We start from the raw sequence: 19,456 nt of genomic DNA, 5'->3' as shown, positions 1-19,456 counted from the left end.
ATGAGTGTGGTTAGTGTGTTTTGAGTATGGTGAGTGTGTGATGAGTGTGGTGAGTGTGTTATGATTGTGGTGAGTGTGTTTTGAGTGTGGTGAGTTTGTCATGAGTGTGGTGAGTGTGTTATGAGGGTGGTGAGTGTGTGATGAGTGTGGTGAATATGTTATGAGTGTGTGATGAGTGCGGTGAGTGTGTGATGAGTGTGGTGAGTCTGTGATGAATGTGGTGAGTGTGCTACGAGTGTGGTGTGTGATAAGTGTGGTGTGTGTGTGTGATGATTGTGGCGAGTGTGTGATGAGTGTGTGATGAATGTGGTGAGTGTGTGATGAGTGTGGTGAGTGTGTTATGAGTGTGTGATGGGTGTGCGGAGATTGTCATGAGTGTGGTGAGTGTGTGATGAATGTGGTGAATGTGTTATTAGTGTGGTGAGTGTGTGATGAGTGTGGTGAGTGTGTTATGAGTGTGGTGAGTGTGTGATGAATGTGGTAAGTGTGTGATGAGTGTGTGATGAATGTGGTGAGTGTGTTATGAGTGTGTGATGGGTGTGGGGAGTTTGTCATGAGTGTGGTGAGTGGTTTATGAATGTGGTGAGTGGGTGATGACTATGTGGTGAGTGTGTGATGAGTGTTTTATGAGTGTGGTGAGTGTTTTATGAATGTGGTGAGTGGGTGATGACTATGTGGTGAGTGTGTGATGAGTGTTTTATGAATGTGGTGAGTGTGTGATGGGTTTAGTGAGTGGGTTATGAGTGTGGTGAGTGTGTTATGAGTGTGGTAAATGTGTAATGAGTGTGGTGAGTGTTTTATGAATGTGGTGAGTGGGTGATGACTATGTGGTGAGTGTGTGATGAGTGTGGTGGATGTGTGATGAGTGTTTTATGAGTGTGGTGAGTGTGTGATGAGTTTGGGGAGTGTGTTATGAGTGTGGGGAGTGTTTTACGAGTATGGTGAGTGTGTAATGAGTGTGGCAAATGTGTGTGATGAATGTGGTGAGTGTGTGGTGAGTGTGTGATGAGAGTGGTGAGTGTGCGATGAGTGTGGTGAGTGTGTGATGAGTGTGGTGATTGTGTTGTGAGTGTGTGATGTGTGTAGTGAGTTTGTCATGAGTGTGGTGAGTGTGTGAGGAGTGTGGTGAGTGTGTAACAAATGTGGTGAGTGTGTTATGAGGGTAGTGAGTGTGTGATGAGTGTGGTGAATGTGTTATGAGTATGGTGAGTGTTTGATGAGTGTGGTGAATGTGTTATGAGTATGGTGAGTGTGGCAAATGTGTGTGATGAATGTGGTGAGTGTGTGATGAGTGTGGTGAGTGGGTGATGAGTGTGGTTAGTGTGTTTTGAGTATGGTGAGTGTGTTGTGAGTGTGTGATGAGTGTGGTGAGTGTGTTTTGAGTGTGGTGAGTTTGTCATGAGTGTGGTGAGTGTGTTATGAGGGTGGTGAGTGTGTGATGAGTGTGTGATGAGTGTGGTGAGTGTGTGATGAGTGTGGTGAGTGTGGTGAGTCTGTGATGAATGTGGTGAGTGTGCTATGAGTGTGGTGTGTGATAAGTGTGGTGTGTGTGTGTGATGAGTGTGTTATGAGTGTGGTGACTGTATGATGAATGTGGTGAATGTGTTATAAGTGTGGTGAGTGTGTGATGATTGTGGCGAGTGTGTGATGAGTGTGGTGAGTGTGTTATGAGTGTGTGATGGGTGTGCGGAGTTTGTCATGAGTGTGGTGAGTGTGTGATGAGTGTGGTGAGTGGGTGATGAGTGTGGTTAGTGTGTTTTGAGTATGGTGAGTGTGTGATGAGTGTGGTGAGTGTGTTATGATTGTGGTGAGTGTGTTTTGAGTGTGGTGAGTTTGTCATGAGTGTGGTGAGTGTGTTATGAGGGTGGTGAGTGTGTGATGAGTGTGGTGAATATGTTATGAGTGTGTGATGAGTGCGGTGAGTGTGTGATGAGTGTGGTGAGTCTGTGATGAATGTGGTGAGTGTGCTACGAGTGTGGTGTGTGATAAGTGTGGTGTGTGTGTGTGATGATTGTGGCGAGTGTGTGATGAGTGTGTGATGAGTGTGGTGAGTGTGTTATGAGTGTGTGATGGGTGTGCGGAGATTGTCATGAGTGTGGTGAGTGTGTGATGAATGTGGTGAATGTGTTATTAGTGTGGTGAGTGTGTGATGAGTGTGGTGAGTGTGTTATGAGTGTGGTGAGTGTGTGATGAATGTGGTAAGTGTGTGATGAGTGTGTGATGAATGTGTGATGAATGTGGTGAGTGTGTTATGAGTGTGTGATGGGTGTGGGGAGTTTGTCATGAGTGTGGTGAGTGGTTTATGAATGTGGTGAGTGGGTGATGACTATGTGGTGAGTGTGTGATGAGTGTTTTATGAGTGTGGTGAGTGTTTTATGAATGTGGTGAGTGGGTGATGACTATGTGGTGAGTGTGTGATGAGTGTTTTATGAATGTGGTGAGTGTGTGATGGGTTTAGTGAGTGGGTTATGAGTGTGGTGAGTGTGTTATGAGTGTGGTGAGTGTGTGGTGAGTGTGGTGAGTCTGTGATGAATGTGGTGAGTGTGCTATGAGTGTGGTGTGTGATAAGTGTGGTGTGTGTGTGTGATGAGTGTGTTATGAGTGTGGTGACTGTATGATGAATGTGGTGAATGTGTTATAAGTGTGGTGAGTGTGTGATGATTGTGGCGAGTGTGTGATGAGTGTGGTGAGTGTGTTATGAGTGTGTGATGGGTGTGCGGAGTTTGTCATGAGTGTGGTGAGTGTGTGATGAGTGTGGTGAGTGGGTGATGAGTGTGGTTAGTGTGTTTTGAGTATGGTGAGTGTGTGATGAGTGTGGTGAGTGTGTTATGATTGTGGTGAGTGTGTTTTGAGTGTGGTGAGTTTGTCATGAGTGTGGTGAGTGTGTTATGAGGGTGGTGAGTGTGTGATGAGTGTGGTGAATATGTTATGAGTGTGTGATGAGTGCGGTGAGTGTGTGATGAGTGTGGTGAGTCTGTGATGAATGTGGTGAGTGTGCTACGAGTGTGGTGTGTGATAAGTGTGGTGTGTGTGTGTGATGATTGTGGCGAGTGTGTGATGAGTGTGTGATGAATGTGGTGAGTGTGTGATGAGTGTGGTGAGTGTGTTATGAGTGTGTGATGGGTGTGCGGAGATTGTCATGAGTGTGGTGAGTGTGTGATGAATGTGGTGAATGTGTTATTAGTGTGGTGAGTGTGTGATGAGTGTGGTGAGTGTGTTATGAGTGTGGTGAGTGTGTGATGAATGTGGTAAGTGTGTGATGAGTGTGTGATGAATGTGGTGAGTGTGTTATGAGTGTGTGATGGGTGTGGGGAGTTTGTCATGAGTGTGGTGAGTGGTTTATGAATGTGGTGAGTGGGTGATGACTATGTGGTGAGTGTGTGATGAGTGTTTTATGAGTGTGGTGAGTGTTTTATGAATGTGGTGAGTGGGTGATGACTATGTGGTGAGTGTGTGATGAGTGTTTTATGAATGTGGTGAGTGTGTGATGGGTTTAGTGAGTGGGTTATGAGTGTGGTGAGTGTGTTATGAGTGTGGTAAATGTGTAATGAGTGTGGTGAGTGTTTTATGAATGTGGTGAGTGGGTGATGACTATGTGGTGAGTGTGTGATGAGTGTGGTGGATGTGTGATGAGTGTTTTATGAGTGTGGTGAGTGTGTGATGAGTTTGGGGAGTGTGTTATGAGTGTGGGGAGTGTTTTACGAGTATGGTGAGTGTGTAATGAGTGTGGCAAATGTGTGTGATGAATGTGGTGAGTGTGTGGTGAGTGTGTGATGAGAGTGGTGAGTGTGCGATGAGTGTGGTGAGTGTGTGATGAGTGTGGTGATTGTGTTGTGAGTGTGTGATGTGTGTAGTGAGTTTGTCATGAGTGTGGTGAGTGTGTGAGGAGTGTGGTGAGTGTGTAACAAATGTGGTGAGTGTGTTATGAGGGTAGTGAGTGTGTGATGAGTGTGGTGAATGTGTTATGAGTATGGTGAGTGTTTGATGAGTGTGGTGAATGTGTTATGAGTATGGTGAGTGTGGCAAATGTGTGTGATGAATGTGGTGAGTGTGTGATGAGTGTGGTGTGTGTGTGTGATGCGTGTGGTGAGTGTTTTATGAGTGTGGTGACTGTATGATGAATGTGGTGAATGTGTTATAAATGTGGTGAGTGTGTTATGAGTGTGGTGAGTGTGTTATGAGTGTGGTAAATGTGTGATGAGTGTGTGATGGGTGTGGGGAGTTTGTCATGAGTGTGGTGAGTGTTTTATGAATGTGGTGAGTGGGTGAGGCCTATGTGGTGAGTGTGTGATGAGTGTGGTGGATGTGTGATGAGTGTTTTATGAGTGTGGTGAGTGTGTGATGAGTTTGGGGAGTGTGTTATGAGTGTGGGGAGTGTGTGGGGAGTGTTTTATGAGTGTGGTGAGTGTGTTATGAGTTTGGTAAATGTGTGATGAGTGTGGTGAGTGTTTTATGAATGTGGTGAGTGGGTGATGACTATGTGGTGAGTGTGTGATGAGTTTGGGGAGTGTGTTATGAGTGTGGGGAGTGTGTGGGGAGTGTTTTATGAGTGTGGTGAGTGGGTTATGAGTGTGGTGAGTGTGTTATGAGTGTGGTAAATGTGTGATGAGTGTGGTGAGTGTGTGATGAGTTTAGTAGTGTGTTATGAGTGTGGGGAGTGTGTGATGAGTGTGGTGAGTGTGTTATGAGTGTGGTGAGTGTGTGATGAGTGTGGTGAGTGTGTTATGAGTGTGGTGAGTGTGTTATGAGTGTGGTAAATGTGTGATGAGTGTGTGATGAGTGTGGGGAGTGTGTTGTGAGTTGGTAAGTGTGTGATGAGTCTGGTGAGTGTTTTGTGAGTGTGGCGAGTGTGTGATGAGTGTGTTATGAGTGTGGTGAGAGTGATGCAAGTGTGACTTGAGTTTGGTTTGAATGTGTTTCCTACTTGTAAAGTTGTACCACAGCGAACCTGGGGGGGGGGCACAGCTTCCTAAGACCCCCCCAGTGACGGTCCTGCTCTCACTGCTGCACACTTTTACTTGGCTCTTCACTTCTTGACGTTCATGAGATTTGAGTTCGCTGCTGGGATTACGATTATGAGTCAACCTCAAATAGGATTGGATTTAGGGCTGGAATTCCGACATAAATTTCCAGGGCTCTGTCCGAGGAAGCTGACAGTAATGCTGTAATTCACTTTCCCTTTTCTCTGGGACACTTTCGGAGTCAAGGGGATCTTTGTGAGGAAAAATCCTCAAAAAAACAGCTGTTATTGTTGTGGACAGGACGCTGTCGGCTGGATGTTTTTGGTCGGTGGACTGTTCTCGGTCCAGACACTGAGGGGTTTAAAAACTCCAGCAGCACTGCTGTGTCTGATCCACTCTACACCAGCACAACACACACTAACACACCACCACCACGTCAGTGTCACTGCAGCGCTGAGAATGATCCACCACCACATCACACCTGCTCTGTGGGGGTCCTGAGCGCTGAGGAACAGGGGGGGAAGTGGGGTAACAAAGTATGCAGAGCAACAGCTGGAGTACAGTCTGTAACTGCAGACACCTAGCAACAGTAACTATGACAGAACACATTCATGGGCGGAGCCTGAGATGGTTTTTGAGATGAAAGCCAATGCAAATAAATGGAATATTCTCTCTCTCTCTCTCTCTCTCTCTCTCTCTCTCTGTCTGTCTGCTTTTCTATCTATTCTTTTTTTGCTCTTTCTTTCTCCCTCCCTCTCTCTCACTCTGAATATCTGCCGACATCTTATCTGGGACAAACTCGCTGAGAGAGAGAGTGAGAGAGAGAGAGAGAGAGAGAGAGAGAGAGGAGAAAGACAGAAGGAGACAGAGAGAGTCTGCCCTACGTTAGCTTTGCATCACAGTGCGGCATATGAAGAGAGAGAGAGAGGGAAGGAGGGAGGGAGGGAGAGAGAGCTTCTCTTTCCAACAGAGGCCTCACTATTCTGCTTCAAAATCCTCCCGAACACAAGAACACTATTCTGTCTCTTCTCCTTCAAGCCTGTCACTCTCTCTCTCTCTCTCTCTCTCTCTCTCTCTCTACCCATCTCCCTCTACCCCCTTCCCATCATGCTCTCTCACTCTCCTTCTTTCTCCCTCTACCCTCCCTCGTTCCCTCTGATCTCTCTCTCTCCCACCTTTCCCTCTCAGCCTTCATCTTTGCTTCCTTGCACTCTTATTATGGGACTCCATTCTCTCTCTCTCTCTCTCTCTCTCTCTCTCTCTCTCTCACTCTCTCTCTCAAAGCCCTATGAATGTCATTTCATCATCGTGTACTTGTCTTCACCACCCTGAGTTTTAATTTTATTTCTTAATTCTTTAACTCTGTTTCTCCTCCATTCTCCTTCTCCCCTGCTCTTTCTCCTCTCCTCTCCTCTCCTCTCCTCTCCTCCTCGCCTGCTGCTTTCCTCCTTCTCTCCCTATCTCTCTCTCTCTCTCTCTCTCTCTCTCTCTCTCTTCATATGCCGCACTATGATGCAAAGCTAACGTAGGGCAGACTCTCTCTGTCTCCTTCTGTCTTTCTCCTCTCCTCTCCTCTCCTCTCCTCTCCTCTTCGCCTGCTGCTTTTCTCCTTCTCTCTCTCTCTCTCTCTCTCTCTCTCTCTCTCTCTCTCTCTCTCTCTCTCTCTCTCTCCCTCTCTCTCTCTCAGCACAGTTCTCAGCCATACAATTGGATTAGCTGGATGTGTCTCTATTTAAACCTCAGCAATTAGAGACGGCAGCAGTCTGAGAGCAATCCTCTCTTTCTCTCTCTCTCTCTCTCTCTCTCTCTCTCTCTCTAACACACACACACACACACACACACAGGCTCAGCAGGGGTGACAAGGTGGGGGGGATCTGTGTGTGGAAAAACAAATCAGAAAGAAAAAAAGACACATACACATCTAATGGGCCGCATAAGATCATATTAACACACACAGACACACACTCACGCGTATTTACACTAATAATACACACCGCTTCCGTTTAACACAAACTTGTGAAGCACATGCTTCTGTTTACGACGTTTTCACGCTACATTTTATACGTTCAGGACAGCGGCAGCTATTCTCACCGGCTACATTTAGCTCAATCCTCCACGGGTTCGTCATAAACTCCCCGTACGTTTGTGCTGCTCCAGTGGAGACCATGAGAAACTGATCTTAAAGGAACAATCAGTCAATTTCAGCATTGAATAAGTAGCTAACCACGTTTACGAATGCGCTTATTTATTACTTCAACATCGTCGTTTATAAAGCGTGACCCACATTGCTGTGTTGTCTCTGAACAAACCTGTTTATGCTCCACAGAGTGGGTCCCCCACATGTAGATGCCCCATGTTTAAAACTGGCTTAGTGCCTTTGCGTATCTTTGACAACCCCCCCCCCCCCCCCCACCGACCACTAGGTGTCAGTGTAACAACTGCTTCACAATGTGAAGAAGAATCAGTGGAGAAAGTGACTGCTGAAATAGCCCAGTGTTTTTGTGATGTCACAAAAACCAGCTCATTTCTGTACCCTGGCTGTTCCCAGCTGCTGAGGGTTTGCCCTAAAGTTCCTCCGATGAAGAGATGTCAGTCTGAGCGACGTTCAAAGTCGTTATAAAATACAGGAGACATGCACAATGATGTCCACTTCACAACATCTGAATTCCACATTAAAGCACCACTGTATCAATCCCAGTCACGTTTCTGCAGTTCTCACGAAGAGTGTGAGATCGGTGAAGTCTACTTCCTGCTACTTCTCCTTTAGATTCCCTTCAGAAGGGGGACAATGATGTGTGCTTTTCTACGCAACATAAAAACCTTGAAAACACATGAAAAGATTACGTTTCTTGGAGAAGCTATGCCACATTATTATAATTAAACCTATGTGCCCATGTTGCCTAGCAACATTGCTCATTGTTAATGACTACATTGTGTGTCGGAGGAATAGTTTATTGTGATGGTTATGTTTGTAAATACGAACACCGATGTGTTTTACAATATTTTAAACTATTCACATCGCACCAAAGGCACTCTTCCCTCTGATAAAGACACAGTGAATGCTTGTGGCTTATTGCTTCATTCAGAACCATTTACAGAGACGTATCCATCAACATATACCCATCCTCGTCTAAGAACCGGGTCAAGTTCTGGAAGTGGTTGTTAAGTTGTTAGCCTTGGACTCTTTTACTTGTTTCTTCCCTGATCATTAAAGCATTGATTTGTTTGATTATGGCTTTCAGTCGCCATGTTTCACATCCGTTAATCACGTTCACCTGCCCACCACCAGAGGGCGTACAGAAGTGAGAACGTTTAATTAAAACCGGTTGAAGTGATGGACATTCAAGTGAGGTGTGATCTACCAAAGTGTGTTGTGCGATGCTGAAAAGTTTCTGAAATCCTAAGACATCTTGGAGGACTCCGTGTTTGAAAACGTGTGCAGCTAACGCTTGTGAATCATACGCGCGCGCACAATCCACGTGACGTGTGGGTCACACAGTGAGGAACACTGGCCAAGACTGAAATTTCTGTCCATGGGTGAGCTTTCTGACATGAGTGTGCTCAACTTCAAAACATGAACTACAACTCCCAGCAGCCTTCAGGACAAATCAGAGCATTGGGCTCAATAGAGGATTATGGGAAATGTAGTTTTTAAAGACTTTTGACACTCGTGTGAACAATAAACTCATAATACACACCCAGCAAGAAGCAAACACCCAAACAACAAGAGAAAAATATGAAATTGAACTGTTATTTCAGGAAAAATATAAAAAAAAAAATGAAGAAATTATGGAAACAGATACTTTTAAACAGTAAACCATAGCCTTCTAGAACTGTTCCAGGAGTCACAGTAAAGAGCACATTAAACGAACTCCACCTACACCCCACCCCCAAAACAAAACAAAAAAGAGTCTGGAAAAAACGACAAAAAAACGACAAAAAAAGGACAAAAAAAGCATGCAAGAAAAATACCTTCATCCTTCGGCCTGTTCATCGAAGACTCATCGTGTTTTTTTGTGAGCGGACCTGGGGTTAAAGATAAAAAAAGGGGGGAAAGAGAAAAGACAAAATTCAAAAAGAGGCTTCACTGCGCTAAAAAAAGACTACAAACTAAAATAAAAACACAAAAACCATCAAATATTCCAAACATAAAAACAAGAAAAGATGAAAACAACAAACAGGAGAAATTCACGCTTTTTATTTTATGTTTTTAATTTTTGTTTTTTCAAAGAAGAAGGACTCAAAAACATGGAGACACTAAGACACAGAGAGGGACCCTCAGAACACACACACACACACACACACGCACGCAGAGATACCTGTGTAACTGTGGCTACATGCTAAGTTGCTGCATTAGCATTACCACATTAGCATTAGCATTAGCTAACCTGGCTGTCTTATAAGTGCCCCATCAATAAGCCGGTGTTATCAGACTGACCTGCATGAGTGTGTCCACTTCCCTACAAGCACATGCATTAGCCTATTAGCATTAGCATTAGCGATCCTGGCTCCGGCTCTAAGTGGCGGCGCTATTAGCGGCCTTTATCGGACTGACCCAAGTGTGTGTGTTCACGGCTGCAGCGCTGTTAAAGGAGCAGATACAGATCCGCTTCATTATTTACCCTGTTTATCTGTCAGGAGCTACACACACACACACACATACATTCTCACAAACCCCTCTCCATCACTGTCGGCATTCAAACAGACAGCACATGTAACACACATATTATCTCTCTCTGCCTCACACACACACACACACACACACACACACACACACACCACTCTCCATCACTGCCTCCCATAATTGGAGTGGACAGCGGACATACCGGGCTCACACACAGTCTTATACCAGGCTCAGTCACAACACACACCGGCACTTGTTTTAATGTCTTGACAGGACTTTGAGTCGTGAGTAAAATCTGAGGTCAAAAGTCTCAACAACTAAATAGAATCCACATCCTTTCAGACCCACAATGAGGTGTAAACCTTGCAGAGCGCAGATCGTCCAGAGAGAGTCGTCACTCTACGCCACACAACGCAGACGACCAGCACCAACTCTCCATCTGTAAAATCTCCAGCTGCAGCAGAGATCACGTTTGTTTTTATCCGACTCACGACGGCAGCTCGTAAAATGACGCCGTGGTCTTTTGAAGAGGTTCAAACGCTCCTTGGATCGGTGGCCGACGAAAGAATCCAGCGAGAGCTGGACGCTGCAACAAGGAAGGAACAAACTCTACTGATCTGTCTGAACTGATGACGGAGCTGTGTTCAGTCCCAAACAACAACAACACGCCGATACACCACGAGTAAACACCGCTTAACGTTACCACCGCCGTTGTTGTGGTTTCCAAAGCCCACTGTTCCCCTTAGAGACGGGGTTAGAGACGACACTGATACATTTCAGGGGGGAGCTGTGGGACCAATCAGAGAGTAGAGTCCAGTAGAGTTCAGTAGAGTTCAGTAGAGTCCAGTAGAGTTCAGTAGAGTTGAGTTAAATGGAGTAGAGCAGGTACCATGCAGTGGAAAAGTGTAATAACACTAACCCTTAGAATATTTCCACCTTAAAATGTATTGATTTATGTCGTGGGGACCATAAGCTGGTCTCAACAAGAAAGAGATATCCCCACGGTGTGTGTGTGTGTGTGTGTGTGTGTGTGTAAACAGATTTTAGTGTCGACAATATGAACACACACACACACACACAGAAAGACTGGTATATGAATACGATGTTTTTTCCCCCAGCAGCACTTAGGAGCACTGTGCGATCAATGCTGGCCTGATATCCAGCGTGTTCATCTCAACGTTCCAGTAAACACTCAGGAAGAGGGGTGTGTGTGTGTGTGTGTGTGTATGTGTGTGAGAGAGAGAGAGAGAGAGAGAGAGAGAGAGAGAGAGAGAGAGAGAGAGAGAGAGATGAACAGACTACACTCTGGCCACATCAGCACTTTAGCAGTGTTTTAGAGAGTCGTGAGGAGGTGCTTTAATTGCTTAAAGAGTGCCCTCCATCAGCGCATGTGGTCCTCAGGCCTCCATTAGAGTTCAGACGCTCGTCCACTCTCCCGCTGCTGGAGAAACTTTATCCTGATGTTCTGGAGTGGATGGTGGATGGCATTCTACTGTAATATGACCCAGTTTCCTAGAACCTGATTGAACTTGAGTCTAGAACGTCTGGGAAATTAATTAAAGGTGTAGACATCCCTTCAATTATTTTTTCAGAAACACAGGGGGTTTGTTAAAGGTTTGTTCCCCCTTTTACTGCAGTACCATCCTCTGCTCGTGTCTGAGAAGGTTACACAGTGTTGGAACATAGCTGTGACAATTTGATGCCATCCAATGTTATGGAATTTTATGGTGCTTTTCCCGACTCGACTCATTCCCACTCCTCCACCAGGTGAATCAGGTCCTGGTTCTGGTTCTGGAAGCGGGTTCTTGTTTAGTGGCTGTTCTCTCGTGGTTCAGAGCGAGTCGAGTAGGGACTAAACCGTGGCGTGTAAACCTTGCAGAGCGCTGATCGTCCAGAGAGAGTCGTCACTCTACGCCACGCAACGCAGACGACCAGCACCAACTCTCCATCTGTAAAATCTCCAGCTGCAGCAGAGATCACGTTTGTTTTTATCCGACTCACGACGGCAGCTCGTAAAATGACGCCGTTTTCTTTTGAAGAGGTTCAAACGCTCCTCGGATCGGTGGCCGACGAAAGAATCCAGCGAGAGCTGGACGCTGCAACAAGGAAGGAACAAACTCTACTGATCTGTCTGAACTGATGACGGAGCTGTGTTCAGTCCCAAACAACAACAACACGCCGATACACCATGAGTAAACACCGCTTAACGTTACCACCGCCGTTGTTGTCGTTTCCAAAGCCCACTTTTCCCCTTAGAGACGGGGTTAGAGACGACACCGATACATTTCAGGGGGGAGCTGTGGGAAACCAACCAGGGACCATTCAGAGAGTAGAGTCCAGCGGAGTAGGTATGATGCAGTGGAAAAGCATCATTATTTAGGTCAGATCTTCATGTTGTTATTGGATAGAGCTCCATCACTCCAGAGAGCTGCAGATTTCAGGTTTATACCCCTCTGGCAGACTCTTGTGCAGCTGCTCCAGGTAATGTAACATGCCTCAGCAGCTGTTCAGGGTGTGCCCTGTTGTGCTACCTGCTAAGAACCCATTGTTTATGGCTGTAAAGCCGTGGCTGTAAGGTCTTGTTTTCTATCTGAGTGGGTTTGATAGCATTCTGCATGGATTCCCCCAAAACAATAGCATGAAGAAAGCAGACGTTAATCTGCATGGGCTCCCTGCGCCCTGCTCCCTACGTAGTACACTATGTAGGTCACAAAATAAAGAACGGAACACACAAACCCTGCATTATACGTCTACGAGGAAGCCCCCCTTTCTGTCTCTCTTTCACTCCTCTCTTCTTTCTTTTTCTTTTACTCTGTCGCATCTCTCTATTTCTATTGTTCCCGTCTCCCCTTCCTTTCCCCTTTACTCTTTCATTTTCAGCCTCTCATCCTGCATTACTCTGCTTTCCTTCTTTCTCTCTCTCTCTCTCCCTCTCTTTCTCTCTCTCCCTCTCTCTCTCTCTATCTTTCTTTCTCTCTGAATGAGAATGTCTCTCATTCTGACAGAAGCAGAATAAAACAGTGTTTAAGTGAGTGAGAGAGAGAGAGTGAGAGGAAGGGAAGATATATATATATATATACATAGAGAGATAGAGAGGGAGAGAGAGAGAGAGAGAAAGAAAGAGGGAGACAGAGAGAGAGGTAGAGAGAGAAAGAGAGAAAGAGAAAGAGGGAGAGAGAGAGTTAGAGAGAGAGAGAGAGAGGGAGAGAGGGAGAGAAAGAGAGGGAGAGAGAGAGAGGGAGGTAGAGAGAGAGAGAGAGAGAGAAAGAGGGAGAGAAAGAGAGGGAGAGAGAGAGAGGGAGAGAGAGGGAGGGAGGTAGAGAGAGAGAGAGAGAGAGAGAGAGAGAGAGGTAGAGAAAGAAAGAGAGAGAGAGAGAGAGAGAGAGAGAGAGAGAGAGATGCCCCAGAGGCCTGAAAGCTGAAATATCCCTGGATGAAAGGGCTGAGATCTCAGTGCTTAACACCGCTCATGCTCCTCCACACCTCGGTTCCTCACACCTCAGCAGAACAAAAGAGGGATGGAGAGATGCTCCGGTGTAAATCACTGTCTCGGAAAAAAGGAAAACGTGTCTGGTTGAGCCTTTATCCCTTCGTCTTTGCTTCCTTTAATGGAACGGTTTAACAAACATCACAGTTATTTATTTATAAAGCTGTTGCATCACGCTCTTTTTATAGAAATGTTTAATTATCACAAAGTAAAAGACCTCAGAAATCAGATGCAGTTTTTCTAAAAATGCCTTATGCTCGTTTTTGGCCAGGAACCACCTACTCTGACAGGAAGAGGACGCGTGATTGACATGTGAAGGGACAAACGAGCAGCTGTGAAGACATAAAGGCAGAGACGCTACAACAAAAACAGTCACTACATCATTTGAACCCAGCAGCTGTCCTTCACACTGTGTGTAAATCGACCAATAGAAACGCTTCAAAAATGTTTAATTGGATAGCTATATGATCTCATTCATTTCTAACGTAGAAATATCCAGCCGTGTGTCTGTCGGAACCAGGACAGATCTATAATCCTGACTCATATTACAGCTTTTATCCAGTGCTGGGTGAACACTGAATACCCACAGCATTTATCCTGGACTGTACACTGACTTTATCCTCCTACTGCCTTAGTAGAGACCTGGGGTATAGTCAGAGTCAGCACAAGTGTGAACAGAGCCGCTAACGTCCCGGAGTATTCACGGTATCTCCTACTGCCACACAGCCTCCACCCCAAGCCTTGAGCACATGGAAAATGTTCCGCTGTGAGAACACGTCTGACACATAACCTGTGTGTGAAATGACCACTCTGGGACCTCTCTCCAGGCACCAGGACTGGCTGTGTGTTCACTGCCCGTAATCACTAGTGTGAAGTGTGTGTGTTCACTGCTATGAGTTGAATGAGCAGAGGTCAAATTTCATTGTACTGTTGCAGAATGACCATAAAACGCATCACCAGTTTCTCGTCAGTTTCTCTGAAGTGCATGTGTGAAAGAGGCTCGTGTCTCAGGAATGGAGCAGGGAGACTGTAACGAGCTCAGCTCTGTGGAGTGAGAGTGTGGAGAAAAAATGCTCGTCTCGCGCTGACCTGCTCGGATAAGTATCTTCTAATACGAGAATGGCCTTGTTTTTGCGGGGTGCTCCTGCTCTGAGAAAAGCACTCACCGTCTGAGAGTAGGGGTGAGCGATATGGCCATAAAACAATATCACGATATTGCAGTGTATTTTGGCGATAAAAATACTGTTATTAATTTCAAGAACATACTATTTGAACAATAAATGTTATATTAATATTAATATATAATGATAACATTAAATGGTGGGCGGCACGGCGGCGCAGTCACACAGCTCCAGGGACCTGGAGGTTGTGGGTTCGACTCCCGCTCCGGGTGACTGTCTGTGAGGAGTGTGGTGTGTTCTCTCTGTGTCTGCGTGGGTTTCCTCCGGGTGACTGTCTATGAGGAGTGTGGTGTGTTCTCTCTGTGTCTGCGTGGGTTTCCTCCGGGTGACTGTCTGTGAGGAGTGTGGTGTGTTCTCTCTGTGTCTGCGTGGGTTTCCTCTGGGTGACTGTCTGTGAGGAGTGCGGTGTGTTCTCTCTGTGTCTGCGTGGGTTTCCTCCGGGTGACTGTCTGTGAGGAGTGTGGTGTGTTCTCCCTGTGTCTGCGTGGGTTTCCTCCGGGTGACTGTCTGTGAGGAGTGCGGTGTGTTCTCTCTGTGTCTGCGTGGGTTTCCTCCGGGTGACTGTCTGTGAGGAGTGTGGTGTGTTCTCCCTGTGTCTGCGTGGGTTTCCTCCGGGTGACTGTCTGTGAGGAGTGCGGTGTGTTCTCTCTGTGTCTGCGTGGGTTTCCTCCGGGTGACTGTCTGTGAGGAGTGCGGTGTGTTCTCTCTGTGTCTGCGTGGGTTTCCTCCGGGTGACTGTCTGTGAGGAGTGCGGTGTGTTCTCTCTGTGTCTGCGTGGGTTTCCTCTGGGTGACTTGTCTGTAAGGAGTGTGGTGTGTTCTCCCTGTGTCTGCGTGGGTTTCCTCCGGGTGACTGTCTGTGAGGAGTGTGGTGTGTTCTCCCTGTGTCTGCGTGGGTTTCCTCCGGGTGACTGTCTGTGAGGAGTGCGGTGTGTTCTCTCTGTGTCTGCGTGGGTTTCCTCCGGGTGACTGTCTGTGAGGAGTGCGGTGTGTTCTCTCTGTGTCTGCGTGGGATTCCTCCGGGTGACTGTCTGTGAGGAGTGCGGTGTGTTCTCTCTGTGTCTGCGTGGGTTTCCTCTGGGTGACTTGTCTGTGAGGAGTGTGGTGTGTTCTCCCTGTGTCTGCATGGGTTTCCTCCGGGTGACTGTCTGTGAGGAGTGTGGTGTGTTCTCCCTGTGTCTGCATGGGTTTCCTCCGGGTGACTGTCTGTGAGGAGTGTGGTGTGTTCTCTCTGTGTCTGCGTGGGTTTCCTCTGGGTGACTGTCTGTGAGGAGTGTGGTGTGTTCTCCCTGTGTCTGCATGGGTTTCCTCCGGGTGACTGTCTGTGAGGAGTGTGGTGTGTTCTCCCTGTGTCTGCGTGGGTTTCCTCCGGGTGACTGTCTGTGAGGAGTGCGGTGTGTTCTCTCTGTGTCTGCGTGGGTTTCCTCCGGGTGACTGTCTGTGAGGAGTGTGGTGTGTTCTCCCTGTGTCTGCGTGGGTTTCCTCCGGGTGACTGTCTGTGAGGAGTGCGGTGTGTTCTCTCTGTGTCTGCGTGGGTTTCCTCCGGGTGACTGTCTGTGAGGAGTGCGGTGTGTTCTCTGTGTGTCTGCGTGGGTTTCCTCCGGGTGACTGTCTGTGAGGAGTGCGGTGTGTTCTCTCTGTGTCTGCGTGGGTTTCCTCCGGGTGACTGTCTGTGAGGAGTGTGGTGTGTTCTCCCTGTGTCTGTGTGGGTTTCCTCCGGGTGACTGTCTGTGAGGAGTGTGGTGTGTTCTCTCTGTATCTGAGTGGGTTTCCTCCGGGTGACTGTCTGTGAGGAGTGTGGTGTGTTCTCTCTGTGTCTGCGTGGGTTTCCTCTGGGTGACTTGTCTGTGAGGAGTGTGGTGTGTTCTCCCTGTGTCTGCGTGGGTTTCCTCCGGGTGACTGTCTGTGAGGAGTGTGGTGTGTTCTCCCTGTGTCTGTGTGGGTTTCCTCCGGGTGCTTCGGTTTCTTCCTACAGTCCTAAAACACACGTTGGTAGGTGGATCGGCGACTCAAAAGTGTCCGTAGGTGTTAGTGAATGTGTGTGTGTGTGTTGCCCTGTGAAGGACTGGCGCCACCTCCAGGGTGTATTCCCGCCTTGTGCCCAATGATTCCAGGTAGGCTCTGGACCCACCGCGACCCTGAACTGGATAAGGGTTACAGATAATTAATGAACATTAAATGGTTTTATTTATTACAATGTTTTGTTTTACTACAAAGTAATAGTTTCAAACCTGTATCAAATTTGATCAACTTTTGATAATTTTGTAAAAAAAATAATCTTGACGATATTATCGCGTACGCTACGACGTGGCACAGCCTCAAGAGTTTGTTTCCGTAAAAAATCATTAAAAGCAGTAAACAGATCCAGCCTCTTCCTGACATTGTGCGAGCAGTCACACAGAAACCGTTCGGATGGATCCTTGTGTGCCGAAGATGATGAGATAATGAGCCCCGACCGCAGTGGAGCCCAGATTCCGTCCTGAGTGCGGACTCAAGTGTGAAAACACCCTCAGAGCTTCGGGCCGTGTACTGCCTCCTCCTCCTCCTCTATGAAACCCCTGACGTACATTAGAGGGTCTGTGCGTCTGTGTAGAGCATGCTAGGCTAAAGCTAACAGTAACTAACCTCACTGTGTTTCTCTGTCTGAGCGAACCTCAAGGTGAAGGATGCGTTTTAATAAAGTGTTCGGACAGTAACCGCTGCTCCAGCGGCCATAAATGTGAGGGATTCTGGGTATTAGGCTGCGGTGGGGCTCAGAGTGGCCATAGATGCCTTCACTGGGATTAACACTGTGTGTGTGTGTGTGTGTGTGTGTACACTCCATTGTCCCCTCTTCACTGTAAATGAGGGGTCAGCTGGGCTTTGTTAATTTGGGAAAATGAGAAAACGGCATGGACATAAGAAAAGGATCTAGAAATCAGAGAGAGAGAGAGAGAGAGAGAGAGAGAGAGAGAGTATTAGTTACAGCTCGTAGCACAGAAAGAAAAACACAGCTCAGTCCTGCCATGTTCATGAGTGTGTGAATGTGTGAATGCATTTGGGTGCGTGTGTGTCTGTGTGTGTGTGTGTGTGTGTGTGTGTGTGTGTGTTAGACTGGATCCTGATTTCCAAACATGTCAATAAGGCTGAAATGTGAGACTCCAGCTGGAATTGGGGTTGAAAAACTCTCAGAGTGGTCAACAACAAACACATCTGATCCCTGGACACTATCCCAACACAAACACTCACACTGTCTCACACACACACACACACACACACACACACTGACAAAGCACATTCAGTAAAGAGTGAGAAACTCGAGCTTCCAGGGCTGAATTTCTGTGTAGAGTCAAACCAATCAGTGGCAGCCAAAACTTGAAGTGTTGTGACATCATAAACATGACTGATTCCCATCCATCTAATGAAAAAAGGCCTGGATTTTCAGATCTGGATTTTGCAAAATAATGTAAACCTGGATTAAAGGTAAAGCCCCCTGTTCCTCTTGGTTGGAATTAACCCTTGAGTTTCCGGAGTCTGTGGCTTGGTTATGGCCCTTTCCAACAGCATGGTACTCACTCTACTGGACTCTACTGGACCCTACTGATCTCTACTGAACCCTACTGGTCTCTACTGGTCTCTACTGTACTCTACTGGTCTCTACTGATCTCTACTGATCTCTACTGGACTCTACTGGTCTCTACTGGTCTCTACTGGTCTCTACTGGACCCTACTGATCTCTACTGGTCTCTACTGTACTCTACTGGTCTCTACTGGTCTCTACTGGACCCTACTGATCTCTACTGGTCTCTACTGGTCTCTACTGGACTATACTGGTCTCTACTGGACCCTACTGGACCCTACTGGCCTCTACTGGCCTCTACTGTACTCTACTGGTCTCTACTGTACCCTACTGGTCTCTACTGGTCTCTACTGGTCTCTACTGGTCTTTACTGGACCCCTGCTGGACCCTACTGGCCTCTACTGGTCTCTACTGGTCTCTACTGGTCTTTACTGGACCCTACTGGACCCTACTGGCCTCTACTGGACTCTACTGTACTCTACTGGTCTCTACTGGTCTCTACTGTACCCTACTGGTCTCTACTGGACCCTACTGGTCTCTACTGGACCCTACTGTACCCTACTGGTCTCTACTGGACCCTACTGGACTCTACTGGTCTCTACTGGCCCCTACTGGACCCTACTGGCCTCTACTGGTCTCTATTGGCCCCTACTGGTCTCTACTGGACCCTACTGGCCTCTACTGGTCTCTACTGGCCCCTACTGGCCTCTACTGGTCTCTATTGGCCCCTACTGGTCTCTACTGGACCCTACTGGCCACTACTGGTCTCTACTGGCCCCTACTGGCCTCTACTGTTCTCTACTGGACTCTATTGGACCCTACTGGACTCTACTGGACCCTACTGGACCCTACTCTCTGATTGGTCCCTGGTTGGTTTTCCACTCCCACAGCTCCCCCCTGAAATGTATCGGTGTCATCTCTAATCCCGTCTCTAATGGGAACAGTGGGCTTTGGAAACCACAACAACGGCGGCGGTAACGTTAAGCGGTGCTTACTCATGGTGTATCGGCGTGTTGTTGTTGTTTATGACTGAACACAGCTCCGTCATCAGTTCAGACAGATCAGTAGAGTTTGTTCCTTCCTTGTTGCAGCGTCCAGCTCTCGCCGGATTCTTTCGTCGGCCACCGATCCAAGGAGCGTTTGAACCTCTTCAAAAGACCACGGCGTCATTTTACGAGCTGCCGTCGTGAGTCGGATAAAAACAAACGTGATCTCTGCTGCAGCTGGAGATTTTACAGATGGAGAGTTGGTGCTGGTCGTCTGCGTTGCGTGGCGTAGAGTGACGACTCTCTCTGGACGATCAGCGCTCTGCGAGGTTTACACGCCAAGGCAGATTCATACAGTACTCTTAATAAAGACGAGGACATGTCTCTGTATTCAGTGTCTCTGGTTTTGATGGCGTGATACCGGAGGACACTGGGGACCGTTTGTCCACTCTGTCTCTTCGTGCTGATGAACTGGCCGCAGATGTGTAGGTTGTGAAAGTGTGTTTGTTGGTGAACAGCGTGAGATTCACTTTTCTCCTGTTTGTCTGTCGCTTTTTTCCGTATGGTCAGAGACACAGCTGTCACAACAGTCCAGAAACACTGCTGCAGCAAAGCACCTCAGGAGCAGCACACACACACACACGCACACACACACACAC

The 19,456-nt window shown here is 47.2% G+C and overlaps 1 protein-coding gene across 1 annotated transcript in view; it reads right to left on the bottom strand.

Annotated features, from left to right (window-relative positions):
* nlgn2b (neuroligin 2b) overlaps nucleotides 1–19,456 on the bottom strand; it is a 61,919-nt gene that overhangs the window by 13,862 nt on the left and 28,601 nt on the right. Inside the window, exon 3 of the mRNA XM_066650496.1 lies at nucleotides 8,934–8,987. Coding sequence (XP_066506593.1) covers nucleotides 8,934–8,987 — 54 coding nt within the window. The remainder of the gene's footprint in view (nucleotides 1–8,933; nucleotides 8,988–19,456) is intronic.

The sequence above is a fragment of the Hoplias malabaricus genome, chromosome 18, assembly GCF_029633855.1.
Source record: "Hoplias malabaricus isolate fHopMal1 chromosome 18, fHopMal1.hap1, whole genome shotgun sequence".
Taxonomy (NCBI): domain Eukaryota; kingdom Metazoa; phylum Chordata; class Actinopteri; order Characiformes; family Erythrinidae; genus Hoplias; species Hoplias malabaricus.
The sequence above is the reverse complement of the archived record's forward strand: the minus strand, read 5'-3'. Positions and strand labels throughout refer to the sequence as shown.